The sequence below is a fragment of the Macrotis lagotis genome, chromosome 1 (genome assembly GCF_037893015.1).
Source record: "Macrotis lagotis isolate mMagLag1 chromosome 1, bilby.v1.9.chrom.fasta, whole genome shotgun sequence".
NCBI lineage: Eukaryota > Metazoa > Chordata > Mammalia > Peramelemorphia > Peramelidae > Macrotis > Macrotis lagotis.
The window spans coordinates 198,051,660-198,065,430 of NC_133658.1; the positions used below are offsets into that span (position 1 = coordinate 198,051,660).

At 33.7% G+C, this 13,771-nt stretch overlaps 1 protein-coding gene across 2 annotated transcripts in view; it reads right to left on the minus strand.

Moving 5' to 3' along the window:
- The window catches only part of MYOM2 (myomesin 2), a 152,830-nt gene that overhangs the window by 112,946 nt on the left and 26,113 nt on the right, over positions 1 to 13,771 (minus strand). For both annotated transcript variants that reach the window (XM_074209536.1, XM_074209537.1), the window contains one exon: positions 10,757 to 10,849. In XM_074209536.1, coding sequence (XP_074065637.1) covers positions 10,757 to 10,849 — 93 coding nt within the window. The remainder of the gene's footprint in view (positions 1 to 10,756; positions 10,850 to 13,771) is intronic.

Sequence of the window (13,771 nt, forward strand, 5' to 3'; positions counted from 1 at the left end):
GTCAGGTTATAAGATCCTATGCTCCCTAAGGTACAATGTGAAAGCAGATGGTGATTTCATTTCCCACTGTTAAACAACATCCATTCATGATGTTGAAGGAAGGATTTGTGCTAAGTAGTGAAAATTGGGAAACATTTATAGGTGGAACTATCTCTAAGAATTTTGAATTTATAGATTCATAGTGTGATGAAGTACATAAAAACTTGACACAGCATAGAAATTACTTACATCTAGGTCCAAGACATCCTTAAATGGAACAAAGACTTATTAGTGTTATAACTACATTTGCACGTACGTGAGTTCAATTATATAGAATTTGCAATTATATTGAGGGTTTTTTTGGTTTATAAAGACCTTTTTTGATCACAACTGTAGTAGTCAATAGCAACATTAAAAAAGGAAAGTCTGCATACCTTACAATAGCATCTCAAGTACTACTTTCTAAATAAAGCCCTTGATGAAACTAACAGCTACTAATAGTGCCTTTGTCAAAAAAATTACTTTTTTATGTGTTTTGTATATATTTTCTGTTTTGACATATGTCTCACCCCTAATAGAAGTCTTCCTTAATGCTTGTGGTCTCTAATGATTTTCCCTCATTGATCTCAAATAATACCTTGCTGTGTACCATCTAAAGAATTTATCTAGTAAAGTGAGTATGATCTTTGAAGGCAAAGATTATTTAATTTTTACCTTCATATTCCCAGCATCTAACATTGTGTCTGATATATCATATATATACTTATTTAATGCTTGAGGATTGATGAATGGACATAAAAACTTCCCAAAGCAAACAAAAACAAAGAAAAGAAACATTTTTTTCAAGAAGGCAAATTCAGGTATACCTAGTTACAAGTGACAGGATAAGAAAACAATATGTCTGTAGGTTCTGTGACTGATTTTCATTGCTGAAAAGATTGAGGCACTCCTAAAAACAAATACCAATAGACCTGTTCAGATTGTGATGGACAGGGACAACTGTAAAGTCACCAAAATCCCAAGGGACTAAAAGTACTTTCTGTGGGAACTCTAGTATCCTGACTTTCTGTAAGATCTTCATCTGATCAGGGCTAGAAGAATCTAATTCAATTCAACCTCTCTAGGATCCTTATTTCCTGGATTGGAACATCCACCCACACAGGATGTCTTCTGGAACTTTCAGACTCATTGCAAAATTAAGCATCTTAATTTTTATCCTTGGATGACTCTGTGACCCTTAATGTGATTGAGTAATCTTTTTGTTTAAAAGATATAGCCCTATTTATTCATTCTGAAATTCATTGGTACATTCAAATAGATGCCTACTCTAAGCAGAACAATATACCAAGTGCTAGGGGAAAGAAAAATTATAGACCATAAACTCCTGGAGGACAGGGACTGCTTCAATTTCTGTCTTTGCATATTTAATTGACATAGTTGGAACTTAGTTGACACTTAACAAATGCTTTCTGAATGATTGATAGCCTTTGCCTTTAAGGAACTTCCTGGTTGAGGAAGATACCAGCAAAGATAATCATCATATACATTAAAATATAAGTGTTTTAGAGCAGAGGTGGCAAACACACTATCTATGGGCAGCATAAGGCCTACTACATTTCTGAGTATGGCCCAAACCAGATTAAATATAATAAAACTAATAAAAACACGTTAAATCATAGTAATATTGAATTTAAAACTGAGTCAATATGCAGCCCACAGGGATCATTACAGATGGTTTGGTGGCCACTGTTTCTATTTGAGTTTGATACTACTGTCTTAGAGAGGCACAAAATAAAGTTTATAAACTCTGTGGGAGAAGGTAATTACAAGATCATGAGCACAGAAGACTTCTTCCAGAAAGAGACAGTATTTGAATTGAGTTTTGAGGTTTTAAAGATTCCATGATCTTACTACCATAATCTTGCAAGATTTCCACATAAAAATATAAGTAATCATGTTGAAGTACTTTCTACAACTCATACATTATGACTATGTCTTCAAGTTTACAGAGTGCCTAGAGAATGCCATCTGGGAAAAGGGAGGGCATTCTAGCCCTTATTTTCTAGTACCAATACTATAGAACTTTAAAGAACCTTAGAAGATCAACAAGAAGAAGCTGGAGTCTACAGAAGACGAAACAGAGGGTCAGAATGGTAAAGAGATTTGACCAATGTCATCTAGTGAGTAACTATCAAACCACAATTTGAACCTAGTTCTTTGGATTCCAAGTCTAGTATTTTTTCCCATTTGTCACATTATGAAATATAATGTTCCCGGTGGAATGAATTAAGATATCCTTATTGAACTCATTTCTGCCTTAGTTCTACTTGGAGCAAAAAGAAAAATTTTCCATTACCCAAGAGTACATGGTATTTTAGCACACAGAAGGAATGAAGTCTCAGGGACCTGTGCCCTCTAATAAGAACTTCCCTGCCTCTCTCATGGAGTTTAATTGCGGATCTGAAGTGTCATTGAAAGCCATCTGCTCTTCTTTAATTGCCACAGCTCAGGGGAGAGATTTGGTATGACAGGTAGCCAGGACCTAAAGCATACAGGGGTTTAGAAAGCAAGGTCATCATCTGGTTGTTCTCCTTGAAGGAAAACTGGCACCAATACAAAGTACAACTGCAGCCAAATCCCACTAGAAAGCACCTTGCTTTGCCACTAATTTAGTTATACTGCAGGTAAAATCATTTCCCCAGGTACTCAATGATATGCCAACTCTCTCATTATGACATAATACACTACAATTCAGATGTTAACTTTGTCCTCCAATGTGATAATAACTGGGTTCCATGATATTTGAAGAGGAAACAATCTTAGAATATATTTATCATAGATGTATTTAAAGATTTAGAGCTAGGAGGAACCTCAGAGGTATTTTAGTCCATTTTACTGATTTTACAGGTGAAGATGCTGAGGATAAGTGAGTATCCAAATATCACATGTGTGGTAAGAAAGGTGAAATTTTAAAATAATTCATCTATTTCAATAAATATTTATTGAGCAGTTATGCTATGCTAGGAGCAGAACTCTGCTAGGAGCTAAGAGAACCACAAAGTTTAGATACATAAGATCTATATGTTCAAGAAGGCTAAAGTTTAGTAGGGTCACAGAAACACCCATAGCTGTCTATGTAAACCCATTAAGCTGAACATTGTGGTTGGTCTAACAGGAAAGGTAGAGGATATAGGGAATCAAGAGAGGTTTCATGATAGAAGTGATCTATGAGTTGGACTTTGAAGAAGAAATAAGAATTCAAAAGTATAGAATCACCAAATTTGAGAGATATTGAATTCCTTAATTCCCATATCTGAATTTCTAAAGAGAAGAAAATGAGGTATGAACGGAGACCATGGACCCAGAAAAGCAATGAATTGAATGATTTAAAATTATGATGAATAATAGTTTCAGGAGGAGATGAGTAAAGGGAGAAATAAAAGAATAGGATGTTAAGGTTCAATTGAATAATGACAGTTCAGAACTGTGAAACCAAAATACCTGTGAGTGGTGATGAGATCAAGAATGTGAACATACCTGTATGTCACTGAAAAAGAGTCACAATGAAGTTCATAGGAACTGAAGAAGTTAATAAACTAGGAAGTCTGAGTGTCTTAGGGAAGATAAAAATCCCCTATTTAAGTTAAGGAAAGACTGAATTAGGTACTGAACTCATTGAGAAATGAGGGAGTGTAACCCTGGAGCTAATAGATAATATCTACTAGGATCTAGAAATAGTGGAATCTCTAAAAGGAATGAACCTCAAAGAGAGAGCATTTATCAATATGTATTGTATATTTATTATGCAGAGCTTATCATTACCTTATGACTTAAGGATAAGGACTAAAGCTCTGATGTCATTGATAAAAGGAACTCCCAGTGAGAAAACTCATTCTTATTATCAAATAGACACTTATTTAGCACCTACTATTTACCAAATGCTGTTCTAAGCAGTGAGAATACAAAAAGGGACAAAAAATATTTCCTATCCTACTGATGTAGGCTAATACCTCCTCTGAAACTCAGTCTTAAAAAGCCACCTTGCACTGAGAGGATACACAGGATAAGGAAATCAGTTTATCAGGGGCAAAACTTGAATCCAGTTCTTCCTGGCTTTGAAGTTGGTTCTCTATCCACTATGGCACACTGCCTCTTTCATAAACTTTACAATTTATAAAAGGAATTCCTCATTATGTTACTTTTGAGAAGTCAAGATTTAAATTTTCAAATGTTTTACTACCTAAAAATGAGCTATAATGCTATAATTCTAATTAAACAAGTCCCTAGAGGATAAAACTCCATACACAGAATATGATCTCATTTAATCCTCACAACAATTTTCAATGATAGGTACTATTATCATCCTCATTTGATGGGAATGGGAATGCGATGAGGAAAATAAGTTTGAGAAAAGTTAAGTGACTTTGCCAGGGACACATTCTAGTCAGTGTCTTGAACTCAATTCTTTCTATTGGATAGAATTATATACTTGAAGCTGGGTTCAAATCTCACTTCTGAATCTTGTTAGAAGTAATTTACTCAAACTTGATGAACCTCATCTGTAAAATGGGAGTTTGCTATCTTTTAAATATACTTCACAGGATTGTTGTCAAGCTTACATGAGATAATAATTACATAAAGCACTGTTTTTCAGGGACATGCAGTGAGAGAGCAGCAGGTGAGGCAGAGCTGAGTCTCACCTCTAATTGTAGCATAGACCAGGTGTATGCCTCAACCCTTTGTAATCAGAAGTGAGACTCACAGGCCTCACCTGCCATCCCTCCTCACTACACATCCCTGTGAATGTTTTTGATCCAAAAAAATCAATAAATGTAAGTAGCTACTAGTACTACAAAATGATCAATAAGTATAAAATGTTGAAAATAGTTTGGCATAGTGAATAGTATACTGTAGTTGGAGTCTGGAGGTTTTGAGTTCAAATTCCCCCTAAACCTGGCAAACCACTTAAACTATCTCAGACTCAGTTTCCTTCACTGAAAGGGGGGGAAAGGACCTTCCCCCATAGAAAATTGTAAGGATAAAATTAGATAATATTACGTAAAACATTTTGCAAATCATAAAAGTGATATCTGTCATTTATTATCAATTATTATATAAAAGTTAGTTATTATTACTATTGCCATTTATACATCAAACAACTAGCAAATTTCAGCCTCTACCTTCACAGAGTTGCTGTGACATCCTTCCAGTGTAGTGTAATTTTATAATGGAATAAATTCTGGGTTCAACAAGTGAAAAATTCAGAAAGGGAAGCAGAGATACCACTGACTACCTCTAGGATTTTGAGAAAGGCAGTTCCTTTCTCTAGTCTTCAGTTTCCACAAATGCAAAATGAGAGAGTTATCTAAATTATCTTCCCTCTCTTAATCCTATGATCTGAGCATCATTTGATTCTTTTTTCCTTTATTAATCAATGAAGTTATAGAAGTACAATAAATAAGGACTTTCTGTTCAACTTTCCCCAGAATATTCAAGCAAACAGGTCACTCTTTAAGAGTTCTAATGTTTGGGGGCAGCTAGGTGGTGCAGTGGATAGAGCACTGACCCTGGAGTCAGGAGTACCTGAGTACAAATGTGGCCTCAGAAAGTTAATAATGACCTAGCTGTGTGGCCTTGGGCAAGCCACTTAACCCCATTGCCTTGCAAAAAAAAAAAGAGTTCTAAGGTTTGAACTTTGTAATCTTATTATTCTTCACCTGGGGATATAGAAAAGGAGTTCAAGAAAGCAGTAATAATATATGTGTTGAACCAACAGATAGTGTATATTTGCTCCCTCTTTCTATATCCCCCTTCCAACCAGAATATAGGCTTCTTAAAGAGTATTTAATATACGTCTTTGTATCCTCACAGTCAAGCACAATGCCTGCATAAGGTAGATGTTTCATAATTAGTTTTCACTGATTAAGGGAGAAGGAACAAGAGCCCGATCTGTTTGCATAAGTCTATAACTTTGTCTTCAACCAACCTTGGAGATTCAAATTCCTAACCTTAGAATTGCCATCAGGAAACATGTTCATTTTATTTAAGTTAAGCAATTCACGTTGCAAGCAAAGTATGACACATTAACAGATTAGTTTGTTTTAGTTCCCAAATATCCCCACTGCCCCTGAGCAGAAAACATAACCATGAAGTAGTAATATTCAAGAAACCATGGGTTAAAATTGGGAATATTTCAAGGAGCCTATAATGAAGTGGATAGCTCCTTAGGTGTGCCCTTTGTGCAAAAGAATTATTAAAGAACAATGGTAATTCTTCAAGCAGAAGATGAAAAAGGTAGCCCTGAAATTAAAGCACCAAAAAAATTAAAAGACTTATGGAATGCAGAGGAGGATCAACCATGGTATTGATAATGAGTGATCCATCTCAAAAAGCAATCCAAGAGCACTAAATTTTTACTGCAATGCATTTAACATGTATTCTCTTTAGTGAGGGTTAAATTAAAAAAATATAAACTGTATTGTTGATCTCCATAGTAAATAAAAATGATTTTTTAAAAAAGATCCAAGGAAGAAGATAGAGAGAAATAAGGTAAGAAAAGGTACAGAACATGGGTCACTGCCACATTCCTGGTGAGGCATCACAGTAGTAGCCATGGACAGAGAGGTCTGAAAGAAGTTAGACTGACTGCCTTGGAAAGAGAATGTGGAAAGGAAAAGAGGTCACAAAAGAATTTCCCTACTTTCCATTTTTGCTTAGTACATTCTGAGAAGGGAGGTTCACTCCTAGAGAAATTTCCATTGATTATATTTCTCGTTTCCCTCCTCTCTTTCAATTCTGCAAAATGGAGTCTGTTTGGGCATCATTTATGCTGCTGTGATATACATCTAATATTCATAATTTTGGCCTAGCCTTCACTTTAGATCATAGTAGATAAAACTGGCTTGGAAGATTGGATTCATTCCTATTTTTTGAAAATATATACTACCTGTGTGAATGTGGGGAAGTGACAATCTCTCACTGTTTCAGGCAACTCTATGAGGCTCCAAGTTATAGAGGTGGTGCCAACTTCCATATCCTCCATGTATCAAAATCAATATGCCATATAAACACAGGTCTAGTCTAGTCCATAATCCTGTTCCTACCCTTGTTAGAATTTGTTAGAATTTGTAATCTACTGATTAAAAACAAGCAGTTTCTTTCCATTTTGACAACCAGAAAAGATTCTTTGGTCTTTATTTGTGCCAATTTATCTGAGGCTCTTTATATTGTCAGAGTTGTAGCTAAGAGTCCCACAATCAATTCCATGAGGGGAAATTGATGTTAATTATTACACCTGTTGTTATAGGAAACCATATTATGAAGAAATTTGCAAAAAGCAAAAGTTACTAATTTAGGAATAAAACAAAGCTCAGTGTTTTAAGATATTGAGCTGTGTCACATTGTTAGGTTGAAGATTCGAAATTTTGGCTAAAATGAGAATTTTAGTATTAAAGGCTAAATATGAAGTGCAATAATATTAACCAAAGTAATAGACCTAAAGTTATTTTACATTTATAGGGAGGTATTTATTAATTTATTTGTCCTAAAGACTTCATAAAAACATGAGAACAAATAAAAATTCTCTGAAGACTGGGAATAATATTATGAGCCCCAAGAGAAAAAACATAAGAGCATATGAAATAGTGTCAATTACAATGTTATATTGATATGATTATGCTTCCTTTTGGCACTCCAAAAATTTTTCCACCACAGCCAAAGGACATTCATAGGAATAAATATCACACTTGCATCAGAGGGAAAAATTAATTCTCTCACCAGCAATGGGAGCCAAAACATTCTAAGTAAGCCATGCAAAATGGCCACAGATCAAATGGACTATAACTCAGTGGTTTGGTATGAACAGCTGAGCAGAGCCCAAGAACTGGAGATACTCACAGTAATTCTACTTCTAAAAAACATTATTATTTCATCTGTCAGAGCTGCAAAATGTTTATTAATTTTAAAGAAAGAAAACAGTATAAAGTTGTTTTGGGGAGCTTCCAGTAACCTTGCAAATTTCTTCAAATAAATAACTGTTTTGCCATCAATTCCATTATCAAATGGAAGTTTCCTGCTATGTAAATCATTTTAAAGCATATCAGAAAAACTCAATTATTTCATCTATAATGTAATTCAGAAGGGACCCAGGAACAAGAAAATTGATATTTTTATTTTTTTGGAAAAATTTACATTATTTTATTATTTAAAAAAATAAAGAGACTTCAATTTTTACTTAATGAAAATATTCATTAAAAATCGCTCAGGATTTTGTTGGATTATTTATGTCTTTTGAAAGTATTATTAAATTTTTTAATTGAAAAGGATGATGGTCAGTTCTTCTGGAGGCAAGGAAATAGGCTGAACTTGCAGAGGGTCATATAGGTAGTAAGAGTCAGAAGTAGGCTATGAACACAGGTTTTTTGATTCTAAGTACAGCACTCTTTGCACTGCTTAGTGTAAAAGGAAGCCCAATTTTTTTACTATTTTCATAAAAAGAGAAACATATATTTGAGTGTGTACAGTTATGAAAACAGATGATATATGTAGCTCTCCACAAGAAACATTCCTAAAAATAGAAAATGACATTTTTTTCTATCTTCAAAAGATGTTGACTATTTTCGACCTAGATTCTTATCTAATCAAAATTAAGAGATTTCATGGGGCAATGGAATCACTGGTCAACAGATACAAAAGACTGACCTTGGGCACCCTTTTTAGTCTCCCACAATGAGAAAATTTTATCTATATGCCCTCCCACTTTTATTTGAGCCCATAACTGCTGGACAGCAACTTATATGCACAATACTGAAAAGAGGGTGTGAGTGAAGTCAGAAGGAATTACTTAGCTGGCTTTCTTGCACCTTTGCCTAATATTTTCCTAATGATCCATAGATTCATAGTATTCAAAGTCAGAATCAAATTTGGGGATCATTATATTCAAATACCTTTATTTTACCTGTGAAGAAACTGAGACCCAGAGAGCAAAGTAACAATCATAATTAACCACAGGATTATTAAGTACAAGAAGATGAATTTACACTCAGCTATTGCCACTAAATGTGTTGTTTGTGGTTTTGCTTTCAACCATACCTGGGGGCAAAGGGCTTTCTACCAGAGAAGAATTATTTATGTTTTTTGAAAGTATCATTAAATTTTTGAATTGAAAAAGGATGATGGTCAGTTCTTCTGGTGGCAAGGAAATAGGCTGGACTGAAGGGAAAGGAATAAGATGGGGAAAAGGTAGGAAAAATTGAAAGATGATGAGAGAATAAGGAAACTGAAGTGCCAGAAGAGTAAAGAAGAGGAAATAAGGGAAATAATATACTATCCTTCAGAGCATATGTTAGCAACTTCACTTGAATTTACAGACATTATTAAGCTCCTACTATGTGCATGGAATTGCCCTTGATACTTGAGAAAGACAAAAATTAGAATAAGATATTGCTCATATGCTCATGGGGGAAAATAGTCTAGAAGAGTGATAAGATATATATACACAGATTTATTGTTACAGTAGCTAACATTACTTGATAGGTGCATTAGTGAAGAGCCAAATAAAGGAATAGATGGAGAAAATTTTGAAGGTAAGAATCAATATTAAGAAATACTAGTATCCAAGAAAGATTTTTTAAAAAATATTTGGGAAAACTTCCTTTTTCATCTTGTTTTAGGAGATTAAAAATATTCTCAGGATATATTTATTTGATTCCCTCATATTTGACACTCAAAAAGATAATATTGATAATTGTTGAATAAATTTATTTAAATATTCACTGTAATCCAATTATTTTTACAACAGTTTTCAGAGGACTTATGGTCCTCTGAATACAAGGAATACACATTTGTATATGTATGTTTGTGCATAAAGATAGAGAGAAAGAAAGATGCAATGATGATAATAATAGCACAAACCAGAATTTATATAATATGTTAAGTTTTGCAAAGCATTTAGTACATCAGAATTTTCAACCTGTTTTTATATATCTCTTTGTCAATGGATTTAACAATTACCCTCTAAGAAAGGCAATACAGGAATTATCCCTATTTCATAGATTGGTCTTAGTGAGACTAAGCCAGTCAATCAACAAACATTTTATTGTCTACTATGTACTAGGAACTTTGTTAAAAGCTGGAGATTCAAAAAGAGACAAAAGATACTCCTTGTTCTCACACGAACAGATGTACTCAAACATTTATCTCATATACAGAATAAATGGAATTAGGAATAGTCCAAATTCAGATATCTATTAAATGCCAGAACATCAAGAGTAGAACTATGGGTTTCTGATTCTTAATCTTGAACACTTTGATTACAATAAATTGTAAGCAAAAATTAATTTTTAAAATATAAATATTAAAGTTCCTTGATCTAAGAAATCTGAATAAATCTTTCGGGCAAATATAATTTTCAAAAGGACAATTCCAGGGCTATGAGAGTCAGCTAAAGTTACAGGACTAAACAAATTCACTCAGGTTAAATCCATTGTGGCTCTTTTACATCTCAATATCATTATCTCCACTTAAACTATTCAAACCTTTTGTTCACAGAATGGTGTCATGACACAGCTGCCCATTGTACATTCCTCTGGCCTCACACCCAGGATGTTCAAAGAGGACCTGCTAGCATGAATTAAAACAGTTAAAAGTGCAGGGTATTACTCCCTGATACTTGGGCTCTGATGTTTCCTCTACTTCTTCCCTTCAACTTCTATAATTATCCAAGGCTAGAAAGCTAACAAGAATACAAAAAAAAATATTGTTCATTGGAATATCTTACCTATTTATTTCCAGTGTATGCACTCCATAGTTGCTATCAATCCTATACTTTCCAGGTTCACCTGCTTGACAAATCAAACTATCATTCTTATACCTAAAACAGAGAAAAAAGATTTGTTTTAAAATTTAGTGACATGGTTTTTCTTTTCAGGATCTTATTGATCCTGCCCTCTCCATGACTTTGATAATATTATAATGTCATACTTTTAAATATCCCATATTTTTAACTGCCTGAAAATCACACTGCTAGAAGTAAAGCACATGTGACATTTTTGAATATAAAGAAATGCAACTATGGCTAACAGTAGCAAGTCATTGCCAATTTACAAATTAGTTTTGTACCATAGAAATGATTTGGAAGTCAGGTCACATTTTCAGTAGAAATAATGTTATAAATGATAGGTAGTTTCCCAAGTCAGCCCTCAAAAACCTTATTTAATACAGAGTGTAACTGAATAAAGTTTGAAAGTAAGGATCATTTCATTTTTTACCTGGCACATAGTTGGTACCAAATAAATAATTGCTAACTTTTGTGTATTTGTGTATATATGTGTTATATATATATAACATATATACATACTGTATATGTATAGTATATGTGTAAATACATATACCTCTGTATATATGTGTGTGTGTGTGTGTGTGTGTGTGTGTGTATGGGTTTGTATCCATTTCCAACAGGATCAGAATTGTAGATGGCCACGGGTAGACACATAGAGGTGTAAATAAACTGTACTATATTACCAAAGATGACTTGAACACCAAAAGTTAAGTAAAAGATATGATCAGAGATTTGGATGACCAGAATAGGAGGTGGATTAGTCATGCAGAAAGAGTGAAGAATAATCAATCAATAACTTGAGTGCTGCACTGGTGTTCATGAAATTGTTGGAGATATAGAGGAAATTTGTGGCCAAAATAATCACATCTTCTCTGAAGGATATATGAAAGAACCTGGTTTATAATTGCATGGGATGAGAAGGAACAGTGATCCAAAAGGAATCTTAGTAACTTTTGGATCACTGTTTCTTCACTGAACTGTAGACTCAAAACTGGAAAGGGCTCAAAAGACATTTAACAAATGAGGAAATTGAGCCCAGAGAATTTTTGTCTAGCTCAATTTCTCACAGGCAGAAAATGACAAATTAAGCCCAAGTCCCCTGACTTCAAATACAGCAGTGCTTCCATTGCATCATTCTTTATGAATTTCAACTCTATATACCAAAATGCATTTTTGCCAATTACAGCTCTAATGATACCAAGAATGGGAGACTCTAACTGCTTCTTTCTGTACAGGTCAGAGGAAAAAGTAGGTTTTTTTGAAAGTTCTGAATCTTGACTTAGTAAGATGGACAAAGGCAGTCATATCAGTCATTATTTACACGTAGAGAATCTATGACTCACAAAAGGAACAAAAATTACCTAGTCATAGAGTTATGTCTGTGTCAGTTGCAAGATCTTATTTATTTTTTCATATATGTATAACTTCCCTAACTAAATAGAAAGGTTTTTGTTTTTGCTTTGTGTGAGTCTGTGTGAAGTAGTCATGTGCAGAGATCTTCTGGGTCTTTCATTGATATTCCAAGAATAACCACCTAATCACCCTGTTAAACTTTCTCTGGGCTGCAGTCTTCCTACTATAAAATAAAAGACTAGCTTAGACAAGGTCTATGGTTTCTTTCAGCACTAAATCAAATGGTAGTAAATATTCTTTTGAGCTGACTAAAGAAAACTCTGACATGGAGTGTCAAAGACGAAGATAGTGGTGGTAGTGAGAATACCACATATACAGATATGTGAAAATGAATATTAATTAGATAAAGAAATTGCTTTTAATCAGATAATATAATAGCAACTAGAATAGTCTCATATCCATAATAATATTACTGGATCAAATGGCACAGTGTATTAAGTATGCTTCAGGCTAGAACTGCATCTGTCCTATTTATGTTATATCTATTCTTCTTAGTATAAACAATACAAAATAAAAGGACCCTATATGCATCCTACCAACTAAAAAAAAACAAATTTACAATCTCTCATATATAAAACCCTTCAAAAGGATTGAGTACCAAAAGGTACATGATTTCTTACAAGGATACTACAAAGCATGTTGAACATTGTTGATATTTCCTAGCCATGTTGTTTTGTTTCCTGGTTTCAGCAACATGAGAATTGGAGTTGAAATTAAAGTTCATGGGATGAATTATTTATTGATATGTTGATATATTATATGTTCATATATTTATATATGCATGCCTATGTCCACATGTGTGTAACTGTAGATGATATACATGTGCAAGGAAAGAGAGATTCAATTAGGTAGCATGGTAGATAGAGCACTCGGCTTGAAATCATGATTTATTAAATGTGAGACTAGTTAAGTTAATAACCTTTCTCATGTTAAATTTCCCCATCTATAAAGTGAGATGGTTGAACTCAGTGATTTCCAATGCCCATTCCACCTCTAGATTTATGATCCTATTGTTGTATAGTATTCTATGAGCATTTGTTTGCAGACATATATACATATGCATTGGATTGTGTTTACTATAGTACACATAGTACATGCATGTATATTGCATATACACGTAAACACATTTATGTGTGTGTAGCATTCAAAATTGGTTGGTTGTAGATCAAAAGGACATCACTATGTTTGAGAAAAATTACATTCAGGGATCCCACCAGGGCTTATCTGCAAATTTATATCACTATATGTATAAAAATTATGAAAGTCAATCCAATGTAATTAAAATCAAAGCATACTTTAGAAACTAATAGCATCAGAAACATATGGTTTAACAACTCTAAAAGTGGCTATCTGTAAAAAAAGATCAATCAGGTCCCATATCACTACAGATAGATAGATAGATAGATAGATAGATGCTATAGATAGATATAGATATAGATGATAGAGATAGAGATAGAGATATATAGATATAAAATTTATGAAAGTCAAGACAAAGTAATTAAAATCATTATACACATTAGAAGCTAACATCAGAAACTTATG